Source organism: Pelobates fuscus, chromosome 3, assembly GCF_036172605.1.
Source record: "Pelobates fuscus isolate aPelFus1 chromosome 3, aPelFus1.pri, whole genome shotgun sequence".
NCBI classification, from domain to species: Eukaryota; Metazoa; Chordata; class Amphibia; order Anura; family Pelobatidae; genus Pelobates; species Pelobates fuscus.
In genome coordinates, this window is record NC_086319.1 from 315466883 (window position 1) to 315485549 (window position 18667).

An 18667-nucleotide genomic window follows, 5' to 3' on the forward strand; every position below is an offset into this window, starting at 1 on the left:
CATTTTGAATCCTGACTTTTTCGGGACCTGCCTGTTCTATTCTATGCACTTCACTTGTCAAAACCTCAAAAATTATGAGGTACTCCCACAATCAGTATTTTTTTTTCCCATTACCTACATATTTCTCAACTTTTGTTTTTACTGAAAATAATAAATATGACTCCATCAAAACAAATAAAGCGCCCTCTCAAAAAAGCATTGCTCTGCCGATCTTCACTGTAAATAATTACAGTTCGACCTTTGGGGCTGCGGACTACATTTCCCGAGATGCTCAGCGCGAGTCACCCAACCCGCCGAGCATCACGGGAAAGACATAGGGGAGTGCATTCTCGTGCCAGGAGTGATTCCAAAGTTGACCACGACTCACGCGTTCCACGATGACATCATCCACTCTCTTCCGCTGCTGCATGTGACCAGCCACCAATCGGAAAAGCTATAGGCGGGGTCAGTTGTAATTCAGCCAATCACAGCTTGGGAACTTGAAAGGCTACTTGGACATGTCTGGGCATGATTGAAAAAGCCGGTAGAGTAACACGTGGAGAGGGGACCTGGCTGAAATCAGACCTAGAGGGGTCCACAGGCGGTGAGTATGACAGCTATATCACGTCATGTGGAAAGTTAGAGTACATGTGTTCTGTAATGGTATATAGCAAGCTTCAATAACAGCACCTCGCTATCAGTGTGATCTTAGTATGAGCTGGCACATTATATATATATATATATATATATATACACATACACACACTGAGATTGTCCTATAAAGTTATAGTATACGATATATATATTAAGTAATACTATATTAAAATTATATATAGTATAACTTTTTATAATAGTATCAGCTGGCACACATATATATATATATATATATATATATATATATATGTGTGTGTGCATGCCAGCTCATACTATTTCATTGCCCCTACTTATACCCTTTGTGTCACTATACCCCACTCCCTCTAGCATGTAAGCTCATTGAGCAGGGCCCTCAACTCCTCTGTTCCTGTGCGTCCATTTGTCTGGTTACAATTACGTGTCTGTTAGTCCACATGTTGTACAGCGCTACGGAATTTGCTGGTGCTGTATAAATAATAATACTAAGATCACACTGATTTTATTACTTTTTATAAATATATATATATATATATATATATATATATATATATATTACACTGACATTGTCCTATACAGTCATACTATATATAATATTAATATAGTATTGCTTTATATAATATATATACACACTGACATTGTCCTATAAAGTCATACTATATATGATATTAATATAGTATTACTTTATATACATTATATGTACACTGACATTGTCCTATACATTCATATATTAATATAGTATTACTTTATATACTATATATACAGTGACATTGTCCTATAAAGTCATACTATATATTATTCACATAGTATTACTTCATATACATAATATATGTATATTAATACAGGTAGTAATATTGTATACAGTTTGACTTTATAGAACAATATCAGTTTTTATAAAGCTTGTATTTGTTGTTAATTGGTATTAACTCACTAAACTGTAATGCAGAGCTCGACAAATTCCAGGCGCCAGATCGCCACGGCGACTAGAAATTTCGCCCTGGCGTCTGGGATTTGACAGCTCTCTAGCTTTGACGGCGGCTGCCATGGGGAATATTGCAGGCTGACCTGAAGAGCATGGAGGTGGTCGGCCGCCCGCGGGAGCATTATGGGCCGTGCGAGGGAGCAGTACTCTGTTTGCAGCTGCTCTCTGTTCCCTCGCGCTGTGTAATGACGTCGGGAGCCGGAATATGACGTCATATGACTGCTCCCTCACACACAGGAAGAGAGCAGCCCCACTGGACCCCAGGAAGAAAGACCCACTCAGCTCTCCCAAAGGTATGGAGGCTGAGTGGGTTTCAATTCAAACAAAAATGTGTGTGTGAGTCTGTCAGTGTTTTTGTGTCTGTGTGTGTGTGCGCCTGTCAGTGTCTGTGTGTGTGTGAGCCTGTCAGTGTGTGCGCGTTTATGTACCTTCCCCCTCCGATCGCACGTGTTTTTACTCTCCTTTCTTCCCATTTCCCACGCTGTGTCAGTTTCGCCATGGCTGAGATGATCAATGTTTATGATCTCAGCTAAGGCAATGCTTTCCTTAAATCCTTAAAGGACCACTCTAGGCACCCAGACCACTTCAGCTTAATGAAGTGGTCTGGGTGCCAGGTCCAGCTAGGGTTAACCCATTTTTTTTATAAACATAACAGTTTCAGAGAAACTGCTATGTTTATAATAGGGTTAATCCAGCCCTCAAATCCTCTAGTGGCTGTTTCACTGACAGCCGCTAGAGGCGCTTGCGTGATTCTCACTGTGAAAATCACAGTGAGAGCACGCAAGCGTATCAATGCTTTCCTATGAGACCGGCTGAATGCGCGCGCAGCTCTTGCCGCGCGTGCGCATACAGCCGAATGGGAGGAGAGGAGGAGGATCGGAGGAGAAGAGCTCCCCGCCCAGCGCTGGAGAAAGGTACATTTTAACCCCTTTCCTCTCTCCAGAGCCCAGTGGGAGGGGGTCCCTGAGGGTGGGGCCACCCTCAGGGCACTATAGTGCCAGGAAAACGAGTATGTTTTCCTGCCACTATAGTGGTCCTTTAAGGAAAAGCATTGGGAGGATTTTGTGCATGCGCAGCGAATGTACCAATCTGCATCTCCTCATAGAGATGCATTACATTAATCAATCTCTATGAGGAACATTCAGCGCCTCCATGCAGAGCTTGGAGACACTGAACCAGGGTGCTACACGTGGTGCAGCAGTGACCCAGGACTCTCTAGTGGCCATCTGAGTGACTGTGTTACTAAGCAGCAATGTAAACTCTGCCTCTTCGCAGAAAAGGCAGTGTTTACACTGAAACGCATGTAGGGACAAGCTATAGACACCAGAACAACTACATCAAGCTGTAGTGGTTCTGGGGACTATAGTATTCCTTTAAGAATTGCACTTTCTCGTTGAAAATTACTGGCTCCTAACTTTTTTAGTTGGCTCCTATATTCCAAAGAAATTTGTCAAGCCCTGCTGTAATGAATTGAAAAATCCGGATGGCAAAATCTAGGCCAGAAATTATGACTTGTGGAAATAAATATCTCAAACTCAGTTTAGTATAGTTTTGCTTAGCTACATTTCAGTGTTTAGAAAATAAACCTCAACTCTCTGTTTTAGTTAGTGTGCCCCTGACTGGACACTAGAAATCTGTGCACAATGTGTGTAGTTTGAGCATATCATTAGTCTGCCCACGTCCTCTCTGAGTGGGCTTGTCCTTTTGCGCAGTGCTAGTGACACAGGTGTCCTATTTCCTACCTCTCAATTTTTGGAGCTATGATATAAATCAAGTCTTATTAGGCTTGCTCAGTGTGCTATGTCTTACTGTGAACAAGTCACGCTTTAGAAAGGCTCATGAGGAGCGCTGCTGCCCTCGAGAAGTGAGTGTATGTCAAAAGTAAGAAACCAATCCCTTAAAGGAACACTAACACTTCAAAAAACATTATCTAGTATGGAAACGTGCATCCATTTATTTCTGCATGTTGTCATTAGGATCATATCTAAAATCAGCTTACCTCCTTTCTGCAGCCCTTGAACGCACTCACTATAACCTGGGGAGACAGTGGCTGGTGTGCTGTAGCAGAGCTTTCTTGCAACTTACGTTAGCTCAGCGAAGCTAACATAAGAGGAAGATATCATTACCTGCTGTTAGTTTGACAGTTGGCTTGGCGTTTCTTAATCTGTTTATAAAAGTGCCAATTTCTCAACAAAATAGGCACTTCTGTAATGTGCAAAGCAAATTGGATACTCCTTACATATAGAGTACTTCTGCAAGTTGAATTGCTTTATGTATGTGAAGTGGTCCTTTAATAATTTAGATTTCCTTGAAATACCATTCTTATTTGAGCTAATGACTTTAATCCAGCAGAGTATTTATCCTAATCATACCTCTCAACTGACCTGCTTTCACTTGGACACTCCAGGCTTTGGGATCGTGTCACACTTCTGGGAACACCAGGAAGCATGTCTTTAGAAATTCTAACCTTATTATGACATTATTAGATGTTCTTGGCCTGTGCAAAGTGCATTCATAGGTTTTACCCCTATGTGAGCACTTCACCAGAGCTTGATGCATGGAATGCATATGAAATGTACTGTCCCAAAATTTAGGAAAATGTTATAAAACAAAGATGACTTTATTAGAAGCAGTATCTGCCATTACATCTTTCCATTTCCTATCAGATACCAATTTGCAATGCTAGATTGGAACACTCATATACTCTGCCGTGGCAATTGTTATCATTTTTTAAATAAAACAAAATGATGCTATATCTATATGTTTGCTAGGAATTGTCATTATATCTAGGTTACAGAGTATTCTGTCATTGTGCTTAAATTTTGGGTGCTTGGGTATCTTCATGCTGTTCTTAAAAGGCAATTTTGTTATCATTTATATCACGCCAATTTATTCTGCACCACAAAATTCAAAAGGAAAATAAAACTGCAGCTCACTGACAAAAAAATATATCCTCAAAACCAAGCGTTTCAGATGGCTCTGCTCAAATGAGCTTACAATCTAGTTCAGTTGCTGTTTGGGGCAGACTCCTAAACAAACCTTTGCTGCATGCAATTATTTTTTTGCAAGTGTGTTTCATCTTGATGGGTACCCAGCTCTCTGCAATCATTTTGAAAGTTGCATTTTTGACCCCATAGACATTCCGTACCAGGTGGTAGATCCCCTTGCAAAGCTATCACTAAAGAACTGTTACATTTTTAAACTGATTTCATTTATATACTGTACATGACACATGACAAATGTAGGGTAGCCTACATTTGAGATTTACAAATGCAGATTTCTTACTGTTTCTTTACAACTCAAAACTTTCAGATGAATATAAACCTCCATGAGAAGTTATTTTTACCCAGAAACTCTGTTCATTTCTTAAAGGAACACTGTGGGCTCATAACAATTTAAGCTCCTTAAAGGGACACTCCAGGCACCCAGACCACTTCTGCCCATTGGAGTGGTCTGGGTGCCAACTCCCACTACCCTTAACCCTGTAACTGTAATTATTGCAGTTTTCATAAACTGCAATAGTTACCTTGCAGGGTTAACTCCTGCCCTCTAGTGGCTGTCTAGACAGCCACTAGAGGGCACTTCCGTGTTTATAGCACATGAAAAATGTGTTATAGCGTCGCTGGACATCCTCACACTGTGTGAGGACCTCCAGGGTTGCTGAAATCTCCATAGGAAAGCATCGAAACCATTTTTCAATGCTTTCCTGTGGGCAGGTCTAATGTGCGTGCGCGGCATTTCCGCACATGCGCATTAGGTCTCCCCCGCCGGTGGCCGCGCATGCTCAATAGGTCTCCCCCGCCGGATGATGTCGGTGGGGGATGAGCGTGGGTGGACTCTGACCCAGCGCCGAGGGACATCGGCGCTGGATACTGGTAAGTCACTGAAGGGGTTTGTTTTCAGCCACAGGGTTAAAACCTGGGGGACCTGGCACCCAGACCACTTCATTGAGCTGAAGTGGTCTGGGTGCCTATAGAGGTTCTTTTAAGGTACTCTCTAAATGCCAAAAATACTTTAGCTTAAAGAAACACTCCAACCACTTATCTGGTCAGCTCATTGATTGAGAGCTTCAGCTGGTCACTCTCAGCCATTGAAGTCCACAAGGAAGGATGGTGCCTGGCGGGCTGCAAATAAGGCATCAGACTGTTTAAAAAATTTTATTACAGTGAAGGGGCACCAGGGCACTCCTTGGGCCATAAGCTCTACAGAGCACAGTAGTGGTTATGGTGTTTGTAATGTTCTTTTGAAGGGATACTGTAGTGACAGGAATACAAAGCTGTATTCCTGGCACTACCGATCCCTCTGCCTACCCCCTCACTCGCGCCCACCCCTCCCCTCCCCAGTAAATAAAAGGTTAAAAACAGGTGCAAAAGGGACACAGCACCTAGACCACATCAATGAGCTGAAGTGGTCTGGGTGCCTACAGTGTCCCTTTAACCCCTTAAGGACCAAACTTCTGGAATAAAAGGGAATCATGACATGTCACACATGTCATGTGTCCTTAAGGGGTTAAACATTGCAATATAAGTGACATTCCAATTATGCTATAGATTTTAGATTTCTTTGAACTAAAACTCTGCTTTTACACAGCAGTAACTGATAAACTACAAAAAAAAACACGTACCCAAAATTAAAATGCCATAATAATGCAAAAAGACATACTTTCTCTTTACTTTTTGCACATTCATATATTTTTATTTATTTTTTGTTTTCTTTGACGTACCCTAGATGTTTAAAGGGACATTATAGTCACCTGAACAACTAAACAATAAGGAAGGGAGACGGGACAGGATAAATGATAGTGTCCTGCAGAGTGGTAGTTGCCTCGTTATAGAGGGGTGGACCGTAATGTAGTTGTTCTGGTGAGTATAGTCAGTTCATGCAGTCATTTATATGTAAACACTGCCTTTTTCAGTGAAAACAAACTGTTTAGATTGCTTCCTAGGGACACCTCCAGTGGCAGTCACTCAGACGGCCACTAGAGGGGCTTCCTGGGGGACATTCGGCGTCTCCACGCTCTATATGGAGGCGCTGAATTTTCCACGTGCAGATACATTGATTCAATGCATTTCTATGAGGAGATTCTAATTTGCGCAGCGCTGCGTTTTGACACGCATTACTAATTTTCCCTATGGGAAAGCATTGGATTGGCAGCAGAACTGGAATAAAGGTAAGTTTTCTACTTATTTATGGGGGGCTGAATAGTGTTAACACTTTAGTCAGGAATATACGTTTTTTTTGTTCCTTTTTAAAGTGTCTGTATTATGGACTAATGCTGGGACATCACCTAGCAGAATAGTTTTGTTGCCTTCATTAACCCCTTAAGGACCAAACTTCTGGAATAAAAGGGAATCATGACATGTCACACATGTCATGTGTCCTTAAGGGGTTAAACTGGTAGAACACATGCAGACTCAAGTTTTATTAGTATTTATATTTTAGCCTTCTGGACAGTTGTCTATTTAAAATAATACAAACGTTACTTTGGAGATGGCAGAAGCAATCTGTAGGACAACTTTATATTTTATCTATAAATGATATGGCAGGTTTGCTAGAAAATAGTATGTCTTATCTATTGTAAACTTGAAACTGATTTTGCTACAGAAATGCGTATTGTTAAAAATATATTTATGCATATTTCTTTTGTGTGACTCGTGAAAGACTATGCTTTGGAGGGAAATTAATGTATCCTTAAAAAATGCAAAATGGGTAAATGTTTTGTTCAATCATAATTCAAACCAGTAATTTTAAATTGTATATATCTGTTGGGAAAAGTAGTGTAAGCTTCACTCACACCTAAAACAGTATCTGTCACTATAATACTTCATTGCAACATTTACAAAGCATTTTCTTTTCTTGATAGACTTCTATAGACAACCAGTTTTAAAATATTCCAAAAGAAGCCATTTTAGATAAGATGAAGGACTTTGCATCCACGTCTAGTAATTTATACCATGGGCTTACTGAAACCAGCCAACACACGACTGTGCCTCATGTACCCGCTCCTTTGGACCACATGCAAATTGGTTGTGTTGGGAATCGCCGGAAAAGTAGAAAGCATCAACGTTTTTTGAAACAAAAGGAATTACTGTGTGGGCTGCATAGTATGAAAGAAAAGAGCTACAAAGAGTTTACTAAAAGTAATACATGCTTCATGGTCAGTGGCGCCAGTCAGTTCGGCTTCAAAGAGAAATGTGAGAAAATAAATGTAGAAAAGCAATCAGACACAGTTGGCAAGTTCAAAACCATATCTTTCAAACTACCAGAAATGTCAGGATCTTTATCTAGTGATCTTTTGTCAAGTAATGCTGACTCTGACAGTGGGCTGTCAATGACAGGCAGTTGTGTTTCAGGCATGTCTGCCTTTCTTACCTGGATGAAACCCGGGAGGTGTGTTGCCATTGACTGCGAGATGGTGGGTACTGGTCCTGGTGCAAAAACCAGTGAACTAGCTCGGTGCAGTGTGGTAAACTACTATGGGGCTGTTTTATATGACCAATATATCCAACCTGAGCTGCCAGTTACAGATTACAGAACTCGATGGAGTGGCATCACCAGACATCACTTGAAGCATGCTATTCCATTTAAGACTGCTCAGAAGGAGGTAAAGTATTAAAGTGTAAAATGCATAGTTATATTCCTAGCACTATAGCCCCCTCATGTCTTTAAACCCCTTCTTGACCAAAAGTCGCCTAACCTCCAGTAAGTTCCTCTAGTGGCTGTCTGACTAACGCTGCAAGTTTCTCAGGAACTGCAATAATTACAATTTAAGGGTTAAAGGGACAGGGTCACTGCACCCAGACCACCTCAAGGAGCTGAAATGGTCCGGATGCCTCTTGTGTCCCTTTTTGCTACTGTGTTTTTGACATAGAAGTAAAGAAGTCAGAAACATAAACCAAGTTTTTAGCTACTATATTGTAAAGGTAATCTCCATGGTACACTAACTGCTGAAGCTTCACTTCTCAATTAATTGGATTTTCCAAAAGCCTTCATTTTATTAAATTTCCATTTACTACAATTCATTGTTTAGTCAAATTTAAGCCCCCCGCTTTTCAATCAACAGTAGTGTAATTATTGCTTGGATGGTACTGTCCTGACCGCATAACTTGCATGTAAAATATTAACATTAGATTAACCGTTAATAATTCTGGGAAGCACTTGTCACTGGTATGACCTGGACTGCAAACATTGCTCCATAAACTATTGGTTTCCAATAAGAAATGGGCCTTTAGCTTATCCTATACCTGTGTAAAATATAACCTGAAATCCATATAAGGCTGTGCAGATTTAATTATAAATTTCCTCTAGCAGTTAAGTTTGTTTTGGCCGGTATTTGTACTTTATAGAATAGTTCACCTCTCAGAAAATCCATGTAATTTGGAAATGTGCCTTCTGTTTTGTTGATCTATTCCATTAGACTGAGGCCAAATTCTGTGACTGAGTTCTAGTGACGTGCAGCTTAATGCATTCCATTTTAGCAAGCAACATTCTATTATAATAATCAGCAGTGCTTGGGCATTTTAAAGGGTAATTATCAGCGTTTGTTTACCAGGCAGTTAGCAAAGTGAAATGAGATTGGAAAGTCACAGGTAGGAGAGAGGAGGTAGGTGTTAAAAGTTCTGGCATTTTCATTTCTCTAAAATTCTTAAAATACCAGTCATCACTGTGCAGAAACATAGCACTTTCAGCGTTGGTGACGAGAAGAAAAACTGCTTTGGCATGGGTGCCAATCTGTCCCATACAGCATCAATCCCCCCATCACTTGGGGTTCACAAGCATAAATAAAACTTATCAGTCTAGTACAGGGATAGGCTACCTTTGGCACTCCAGATGTAATGGACTACATCTCCCATAATGCTCCCTCACCCATAATGCTAGCAAAGCGTCATGGGAGGTGTAGTCCAAAACATCTCCCGTGCCTAAAGTTGCCTATGCCTGGTCTAGTATGTTTGCATCCGCTAAAGACTGATTGGAGTTTATCAGCCTCTCATCTCTCACTCGATGGATATATATTTTGGCAGTACTAATGTATCATTTTACTTTTAGATTCTGAATCTACTAAAGGACAACAGAGTTGTCGGACATGCCTTGCACAATGATTTTAAAGCTCTAAAGTACTTCCCTCCCAGAGACCAGACACGGGATACCAGTAAAATGAGATTGCTGAATAAAATGGCAGGAATTCCAGCAAGACAAAATGTCTCCTTGAAAAGGCTTACGTTGGCTCTGCTAAACAAACACATACAGGTAACTAATGATGTTTAACTAATGCATATATACATTTATTTATTTTTATACATGTTTTCAATATAAAAAGTTTTCTAGCAAACCTGCCATCTCCAAAGTAACGTTTGTATTTTAAATAGACAACTGTCCAGAAGGCTAAAATATAAATACTAATAAAACTTGAGTCTGCATGTGTTCTACCAGTTTAATGAAGGCAACAAAACTATTTACCTAGGGGACGGTATATAGTAAGTTCATCCAGTTGAAAATTCTAAAAGGTATGAGGTCCCGAAAAATAAGAGAATTTTGCATTTCAGTACATTATCATTGTCTTCATTTCCTGTGAAATTACAGCATTTACTAAACAGATTTGATAAACCCATGCATTTACTTAAGGATTACGGCGCTTGAGTGTTCGCTCTGCATTTCTAAACCAAGACTCCCAAATTACATTTGCTCCCTAGCTTATCATAGATAGGACACTGTCATCTCATTGTTCATGTATGGCAAATAACAGGGAGATGTAGGAGATAGCTGGTCTATTAAAGCGGCACTGTCATGCCGAATTCAGTTTTTTTTTTTTTTTTTAACCCCCCTCCCGCCTCAACTACATCCACCCCCTAGTCATCCCCAAATGCCCCTATGCCCCCCACATTACCTATTTTTTATTCTTTATTTTCTGCCCCGATCTATATTCAGGGCGCCGCCATCTTTGTGTGGGTAGGTGAAGTCCCTGTGGGACACGTCATCTACCCACACTACACAGACTGTGAGATTCCCGCACATGCCCAGTGAAACATCTGGACATGCGAACGGGAATTTCACCTATTCATTCATTCATTCATTCATTCATCAGACAGACGAATGAATGAATAGAAAAAATCAGACGAACAAACTAACACTGTGTATCAGTGTTCGTTTGTTTGTTCGGTTTATTACAAGGAGGGAGCTACCGGCGTGCAGCTCCCTCCTTGCAATATGTAAAGACAGAAGCGGCAGGGAGCAGTGCTCCCCACCACTTCATAAGCCCCCCAGGTCCCCTCCTCACTCTATGGGGGTCAATATGACCCCCATAATAGCACAAGGGAGATCTCCCCAATGCCCCTACTCGCTATATCGCGAGTAGGGGCATGTCCACTAAACAGTGAGCAGCCTGTGGCTGCTCACTGTAAAAAAAAAAAAAAAAGGGGGGGGTAATAAGGGGGGGGCGGGGGACCTACTGTCCTCCCCCGCCGGCCCCCACCCCTGGGCGGCGGGTGGGGGCCATAATAGTAATAAGGGGGGGGGGACCTACTGTCCTCCCCCCCCAGCCCCCACCCCTGGGCGGCGGGTGGGGGCCTTAATAGTAATAAGGGGGGGGGGATCTACTGTCCTCCCCCCCACCCCTGGGCGGCGGGTGGGGGCACTAAGTAAATTCCCCCCCCCCCCCCCCCCCATCAAGGTGACTAGGGGTGCCCAAGCCCCTAGTCACCCACCCCCCACCCAAATAAAAAATGCCCCTACCTACCCCCCTCACCCTAAAAAATAGTGAGGGGGAATAAAATTGCTAACCTGTAAAGTAAAATTAAACTTACCATTCAACGCTTGTAAAATGACACAGAGCACTGTGATTGGATGGCTTGAAATCCATCCAATCACAGTGCTCTGTGTCATTTTACAAGCGTGGGAAAATTCCAAAGAACTTTCCCACGCTTGTAAAATGACACAGAGCACTGTGATTGGATGGATTTCGAGCCATCCAATCACAGTGCTCTGTGTCATTTTACAAGCGTGGGAAAATTCCAAAGAACTTTCCCACGCTTGTAAAATGACACAGAGCACTGTGATTGGCTTAAACCCACCAATCAGTGTTCTTAGGCTAATTGCAGGGCGGGGCAAGGCTTTATAAGCCTTGCCCCGCCCTTCGGAGCTCAGTCTGCGCGGAGCCCTCCATGGGTGCAGATGGATTATTTTTTTATTTGCGCTCGGGTTTTTTATTTTATTTTTAGTTCGACGGCTATGATGGTTTTTTATTTGCCCTTTTTTGGGGCTGAAAATGAAGATTTTAGAAAAAAGAAGACGTCGAATGGTAAGTTTAATTTTACTTTACAGGTTAGCAATTTTATTCCCCCCTCACTATTTTTTAGGGTAAGGGGGGTAGGTAGGGGCATTTTTTTATTTGGGTGGGGGGTGGGTGACTAGGGGCTTGGGCACCCCTAGTCACCTTGATGGGGGGGGGAGGGGGAATTTACTTAGTGCCCCCACCCGCCGCCCAGGGGTGGGGGGCAGTAGGTCTCCCCCCCCCCCCCCCCCCCCCCCAGGGGTGGGGGCCGGGGGGGAGGACAGTAGGTGTCCCCCCACTCTTATTACCATTATGGCCCCCACCCGCCGGCCAGGGGTGGGGGCCGGGGGGGAGGACAGTAGGTCCCCTTCCCCCTACTACTATTATGGCCCCCACCCGCCGCCCAGGGGTGGGGGCCGGGGGGGGGAGGACAGTAGGTCCCCCCCCTCTTATTACCATTATGGCCCCCACCCGCCGGCCAGGGGTGGGGGCCGGTGGGGAGGACAGTAGGTCCCCCCCCACTACTATTATGGCCCCCACCCGCCGCCCAGGGGTGGGGGCCGGGGGGGGAGGACAGTAGGTCCCCCCCCTCTTATTACCATTATGGCCCCCACCCGCCGGCCAGGGGTGGGGGCCGGGGGGAGGACAGTAGGTCCCCCCCCCCCCTCATTATCTTTATGGCTCCCACCCACCGCTCGGGGGGGGGGACAATAGGTCTCCCTCCCTTATTTTACTTTACGGCCCCCACCCGTCGTTTAGGTGCTCACTGCTTACTAGACATGCCCCTACTCTCGGTATAGCGAGTAGGGGCATATTATTTACTAATACCAAGTCATTTTTACTTGGTGTTAGTAAATTTGGCTGAAAGACCAATTTAGGTCTTTCAGCCTTTTAGTAGATAGCTCCCTGATACCGTGGGAATTAGGGAGTTATCTACTAAGCGGCTGCAGGATGCAGCCACAGCAATGAATAGGATCGGAGTTTCATTCATTTGAATGAAATTCCGATCCGAACAAAGTACCGAATTGCATCCTAACACCAATGGAGAAACAGTGCTCATTCTGTTAGGATGCAATTCGGCAGTTTTGCTGGCGTTCTGTCTAAGTGACAGGACGTTCGGCAATACTGACAGGAAGCATTGTGGGAACTGGGAGGAAAGCTAGGGATCATGGGAAAATTGGTCTGACCAGCGGAAATGAAGCACACTTTGCTCCTCCGCTGGTCAGAGCTGGTCAAGCGGAGGAATCCTCCATAAGACAGAGTCCCTACTTTGTCTTATGATTTTAAAGAAAACTAAAGAAGACAGGAAGAAAAGAATAACAGATCCCGAGAGAGGGGGAGAAGAGGAAGAGATTGAGGAAAGGTAAGTTCGGCATGACAGTGCCGCTTTAAGCTCTGTAAAAGTAGTTGATGGTTTGGAGGCTGACTATTATTTATATAGGTCACTCAAAGACATGTTCTACAAAGGCCTATGGAATTCCTGTTAAAGTAAATTGAACTATATCAATCTCTGGGATGAATGTAGCTGTCCACTGTTTAAGCGTGGTATGTGGAGACACTCCTTATAGAAATATACAGATATTTTTACTATTGTTTCCATACCATGACCTCGTTCTCAAGGTGGGTGGTTCACAATGCATGTTATCCTGCATTTGTATGCTCTCATAAAAGCCAAGGCAATCCATGGAATGTGACCTCCGTATAGAACTCGGATAGTTTAGTGTATTTTATTCTTTCTAATGCTGTAAATCATTCTGATGTTCTGATGCAGCTTTTCCTTTATCAAACATAAGTTAACCTCTACTGCAGAGGGACCGGGCTTTGGATGCTGACGACAGCCCTTGGTTTTTGTCAAACCTTTCAAAATGGATTGACAGATAACCAGGAAACTACATTGGAAAGACTCAGTGCCCTAATACTAAATAAAAATGAGCTATTGTTGTTATGGTGCATAGAGTGTCTATTTAATTTAGTGCATTGCTTACAGGGGATATAGATACCTACTAGGACTTCATTCATGAGCAGTGTGTGTGTGTGTGTGTGTGTGTGTGTGTGTGTGTGTGTGTATATATATATATATATATATATAATGCCACTTCATTCTCTCTCTAAAAAACGCTAGCAACTGAACAATGACACTACTTCTATATATAACATTATCAACTAACCATAAAATTACTGTAAGGACTTGTAGCAAGTTTCTTGTTAGTATTTCATAAAGATAACATTTTTATGAAATACACACATTGACAATGTTGTGTAAATCAAGTTGTGTTTTTATAATATTGTGTAACTTTTATCCTTCTGAGTAATATTTGGGGTGTTTTATTTATTTTTATTTTTAGGGCGGTAAAAAGGGACACTCTTCTGTAGAAGATGCCGAAGCATGCATGGAACTCTACAAAATTGTAGAGGATCAATGGGAGCAGAACCTACATCTGTACTCAAACCCCAGTTCACCCACAAAGCCTATTGTCCATGATACTAACAGTTACATGGAGGATCAGTACTGGCCTCCAGATCTAAATGAAAACTATAGATAAAATAGCATGTTGTTCTAGTTAAAGAGCATTTTCTTTACATGTTTACATTCATATTGTGCAATATACACTTATTTATTCACAGTTTTTATAATATATAACATATGGTTTTCTATGCAGTGACCTGATCATAAAGCATTGTATTCAGTGAGCCATATATTATCATAAATAAGCTGTAGCAATTCTGGGGCAAGCTTAGTGTAGAATAATCCTATTGCAAATATTTCTGTAGTGATTTGTTCCTGATATGATGCCAAAGAATTGCTCCAGTATTCCTTAAACAGATTCTACCTGTTGTATCCAATCTCTTATTAGAGAATGACATATGCATCCTTTTGGGATGAACTGCTCACACCTTCTTGTTCCCTAACTTGTCTAGATATGTCTAGGAATTGTTTAAAATACCTAGACAGAGCTGTAAATCCTAACTTTGTGTTGCCATAAGTATTTAAGCGTTTTTTAGAGTAAGGTGCTCCTTTTCAGAAGGCTGCAGGATCCAGATTTAGGTTACTTTTGGACAATTTATATGGAATAGGCTGCTTTATAATTAAGAATAAACAGAGTACAAAACAAGTAAAAACTGCTGTCTGAAAACCGTCAATGTATGATATATTTATATCGTTTATGCAGTTTCTAAGCAGTGGAGATATTGTTGTGCAATGTGTGAATAGATGTAAGAAATGCTCTTATATTGGAGATATGGATATTTTAGCAATGCAAATTAAGGGAAATGCTATATAGGAATCCAACACATTTTAACAACTGTTGAAAGAATCATAATTAAATGTAGTGGAGTGGGTCGCTTCCTATTAACCTTACAGTCAGGTGTTGGTTGTGTCATACATAACTTTTCACTTTGATGGGTAGGAAGTTGACATTCACATACTTGAATCTATTGAATCCAACACAATTTAACCTTGTGTTAAAAGACACAACGTCTTGACTACCCTTTGTGATTGCTGCTATTGATTTATTTTTTCACTATTTGCGCATAAGTCTGTAACTGAGTAACTATTGGCTAATGACAAGATCTCAATGTGATGTTCTGGTCTTTCCTTAAACATTAAAACCCAATATCTATTTTGAAACTATAATTATGTGTAATTTTTTTTCTTTAAGATAAGGAACAGTCTTAAGAAGACTGTACACAAACACTTGATATCATTTTAGAGTTACAGATGTTGGCATGTCATCTGTTTGCGCTGGTGTGGCTTATTTTTGGAAAATAACTTTAATTTAAATATGTGCCACATTACATGTTTACTCATAGAAAAGATGAGGGCCACTGGTGCTTGGAGTGACCAATTAAAGAAACATTATAGTGTTCCGAATGGAAATCTGGATTCCTAAGACTATGCTGACGCTGTCCCTAGCTATATACAACGAATACTCTCCCAACCCCACATATGCAAATGCCTCCTTCTGCAACATCAGAGGCATCACCGTCTAATCCATGAACATCCGATCCGATGCTATTCATGTAGGAGAATTGGGGACCTAATGCGCATGTACAGTGAATGCTGCCTGCAGTCAAGTTTCACAATGTGGAAAGGACTGAGCTCTAACTTCGATGGAGAACTATGGAGGCACCCAGCTTTAGGATAAAGAGATTTGATTCCTTCAATTTTAATTTTCACACCTCACAAATACATATTTGTTACATATAAGGGGTAGGTTAACATTAAAATATTGGCATTGAGAGTTCCCCTTTAAGTATTCTAAATTCCCAATATCAATGCACCCCGCCGAGCCACTTTAGTTTTGTGTTGTCTTTTTGTCCTGCTCCAATTTATCGTCTTTATGAATATTACATTCTTGGAGTTCTCATTTCTTCAATTGTATGTGGTTAAGTTGTTTTTTTTTTTTTTATTCTTGTGTTACAAAACCCTCATTAGTGTGAGTGACATTGAACACATTAGACAATTGATTTGTAGGTGTCTGGTCACAGACTTGTTTAAACAACATCCATATTTCTAACAAGGCACCATAGTGATTCTGTCACTTTGAAAGTTCTGGTCTTATTAAATTTAGCTTCAGATACTGTCTGTAATTGGTGGTGTTCCTTTTTCAAAAAGTAAAATAGTTTTGCATATATTTCAGCCAATTTTACAAATTAAACTGGGTCTTGTGTAATAAATTCTACATAATTGTCTCCCCTGATCCAGACATTTATTTATTTTCCCCTACTCCTTCGAAAATGACTTTGCAAGATGTGTCTGAAAAGGGTCAAAATATATAAATGTGATTAAATCATTCTGTAGTCAGGAAGGTTACTGGCCCATTAGAGGTTTATATCACGGATAGTAGTGTCAATATGAGAAGGGGGAAAAAGTTACAAAAGGATTGGCGTCGATTTATTGTATGATTTATACTTTACTACATAAATGTAAATGCAGAGTGATAAAACAATATTAATGTAAGAAAATCCAATAATCCACTCCGATCACTTCCACCACTTGTGAAAAAGAAACCATGTGGGAGGACAGTAGCCTGTTGATGTTCCTGCCCTCTAACTGGCCAGCCCGATCCTCTCTTGACCCCACTGAAGCTTCCATCCTGCTGTTAAATGGTAAGAAAATATAGGGTGGCTAAAAAAAGCAATATTGCCAATGTGTGACTGTAGTAGAGTGTGTCTTTCAATTTGTTTCTGCCGATCAGTATAAGTGGCAATGTGTGCTTTGAAAGGGCACCACAAACTGCTTAAACAAACAAGTACTTACAAATGTAACCCTACAAAGCAGCTGCAGAATCCATACGTAACACAAGCAGCATACAGCAATACATAAAAGTTTATATAAAAATATATATATGACTGGCACATCTTTGACAAAACCATTGTACGAATGAAACAGTTGTTTTTTTGCTACCTAATTCTCACAAACTGCACTGCTATGTGAATTTTTGCTACTTTTTTTTTACCATATTTTATTCCCCAAGAGGGGACAATACAAAGTGTGGATTTCAAGCAGCTGCTTGTTCTTATACAAAGATTTTTATGGGCCCGACTATCCTCAATTGGCTATTTCATTATACAGTGGAACCTCGGAACTCGAACTTAATCTGTTCCAGAAGGCTGTTCGAAAACCAAATCAAAATTTCCCATAAGAATTAATGCAAATTTGATCCATTCCACATCCCCCAAATTATCATCTACAGTAGTTTTACACAGATCTGCATCACAAGTGGCAACATCTCTACCCTAGCTTTATCAGGTTAATGAGTTGGATGTGTCTTAAGGGATTGAGTTTGTAGGTGTGACATGCATGCTCTGTGTCTTAGCAGGGGAAATTAACCCTCTTCCTAGTAGGCAACCAACCACATGTATCAATAGTGAGTTTACCAAGTTTTGCTCATTACCAGTGGATCACACCAATTAAAGGACCACTCTAGGCACCCAGACCACTTCAGCTTAATGAAGTGGTCTGGGTGCCAGGTCCAGCTAGGGTTAACTAATTGTTTTATAAACATAGCAGTTTCAGAGAAACTGCTATGTTTATCAATTAGTTAAGCCTTCCCCTATTTCCTCTAGTGGCTGTCTCACTGACAGCCGCTAGAGGCGCTTGCGTGATTCTCACTGTGAAAATCACAGTGAGAGCACGCAAGCGTCCATAGGAAAGCATTATGAATGCTTTCCTATGTGACCGGCTGAATGCGCGCGCAGCTCTTGCCGCGCGTGCGCATTCAGCCGACGGGGAGGAGAAGAGGCGGATCGGAGGAGGAGAGCAGGAGGAGATCTCTCCGCCCAGCGCTGGAAAAAGGTAAGATTTAACCCCTTTCCCCTTTCCAGAGCCGGGCGGGAGGGGGTCCCTGAGGGTGGGGGCACCCTCAGGGCACTCTAGTGCCAGGAAAACGAGTATGCTTTCCTGGCACTAGAGTGGTCCTTTAATCTCTTGAAGAGTGAAGATGAGTAAGTACTCAAATGTGAGTAGTTCTGATAGCGACAAGTTTATCAGTGAGAGGTTAATGCAGCATGATTTGTTTTCCCCAAATTGTCTGACTACTGAATTGTTTGGTTAAAGGACACAATACTTTAGGAATAGTCTTTTGCTCAGTGTGAGGCAGACAATTGTGTTTGAGTTAACGAGCTTTGCAGGCATTCCGTGCATAGCAATTCAGCTTTGGGCTATCTTTCTGGCATGCCAAGGGACTTCAAATTCTTGTTTTGGCACAATGTTCCTAAACAGTTGCCTACCGCTGGCTTAAACCATACAATGCGGCCATTGCCTTTTTGTTTTGTTTTTACTGTTTTGCCATGAATACAATAGCAAC

The 18667-nt window shown here is 41.6% G+C and overlaps 1 protein-coding gene across 1 annotated transcript; it reads left to right on the forward strand.

Moving 5' to 3' along the window:
- The first annotated feature begins 510 nt into the window (after positions 1 to 510).
- Positions 511 to 15428, forward strand: LOC134601182 (apoptosis-enhancing nuclease-like). Its single transcript, XM_063445635.1, has 4 exons — positions 511 to 583; positions 7455 to 8195; positions 9638 to 9838; positions 14204 to 15428. Exons 2-4 carry the CDS (start codon positions 7509 to 7511, stop codon positions 14399 to 14401), a joined length of 1086 nt encoding a protein of 361 aa, XP_063301705.1. The 5' UTR covers positions 511 to 583; positions 7455 to 7508; the 3' UTR covers positions 14402 to 15428.
- Positions 15429 to 18667: the final 3239 nt, after the last annotated feature.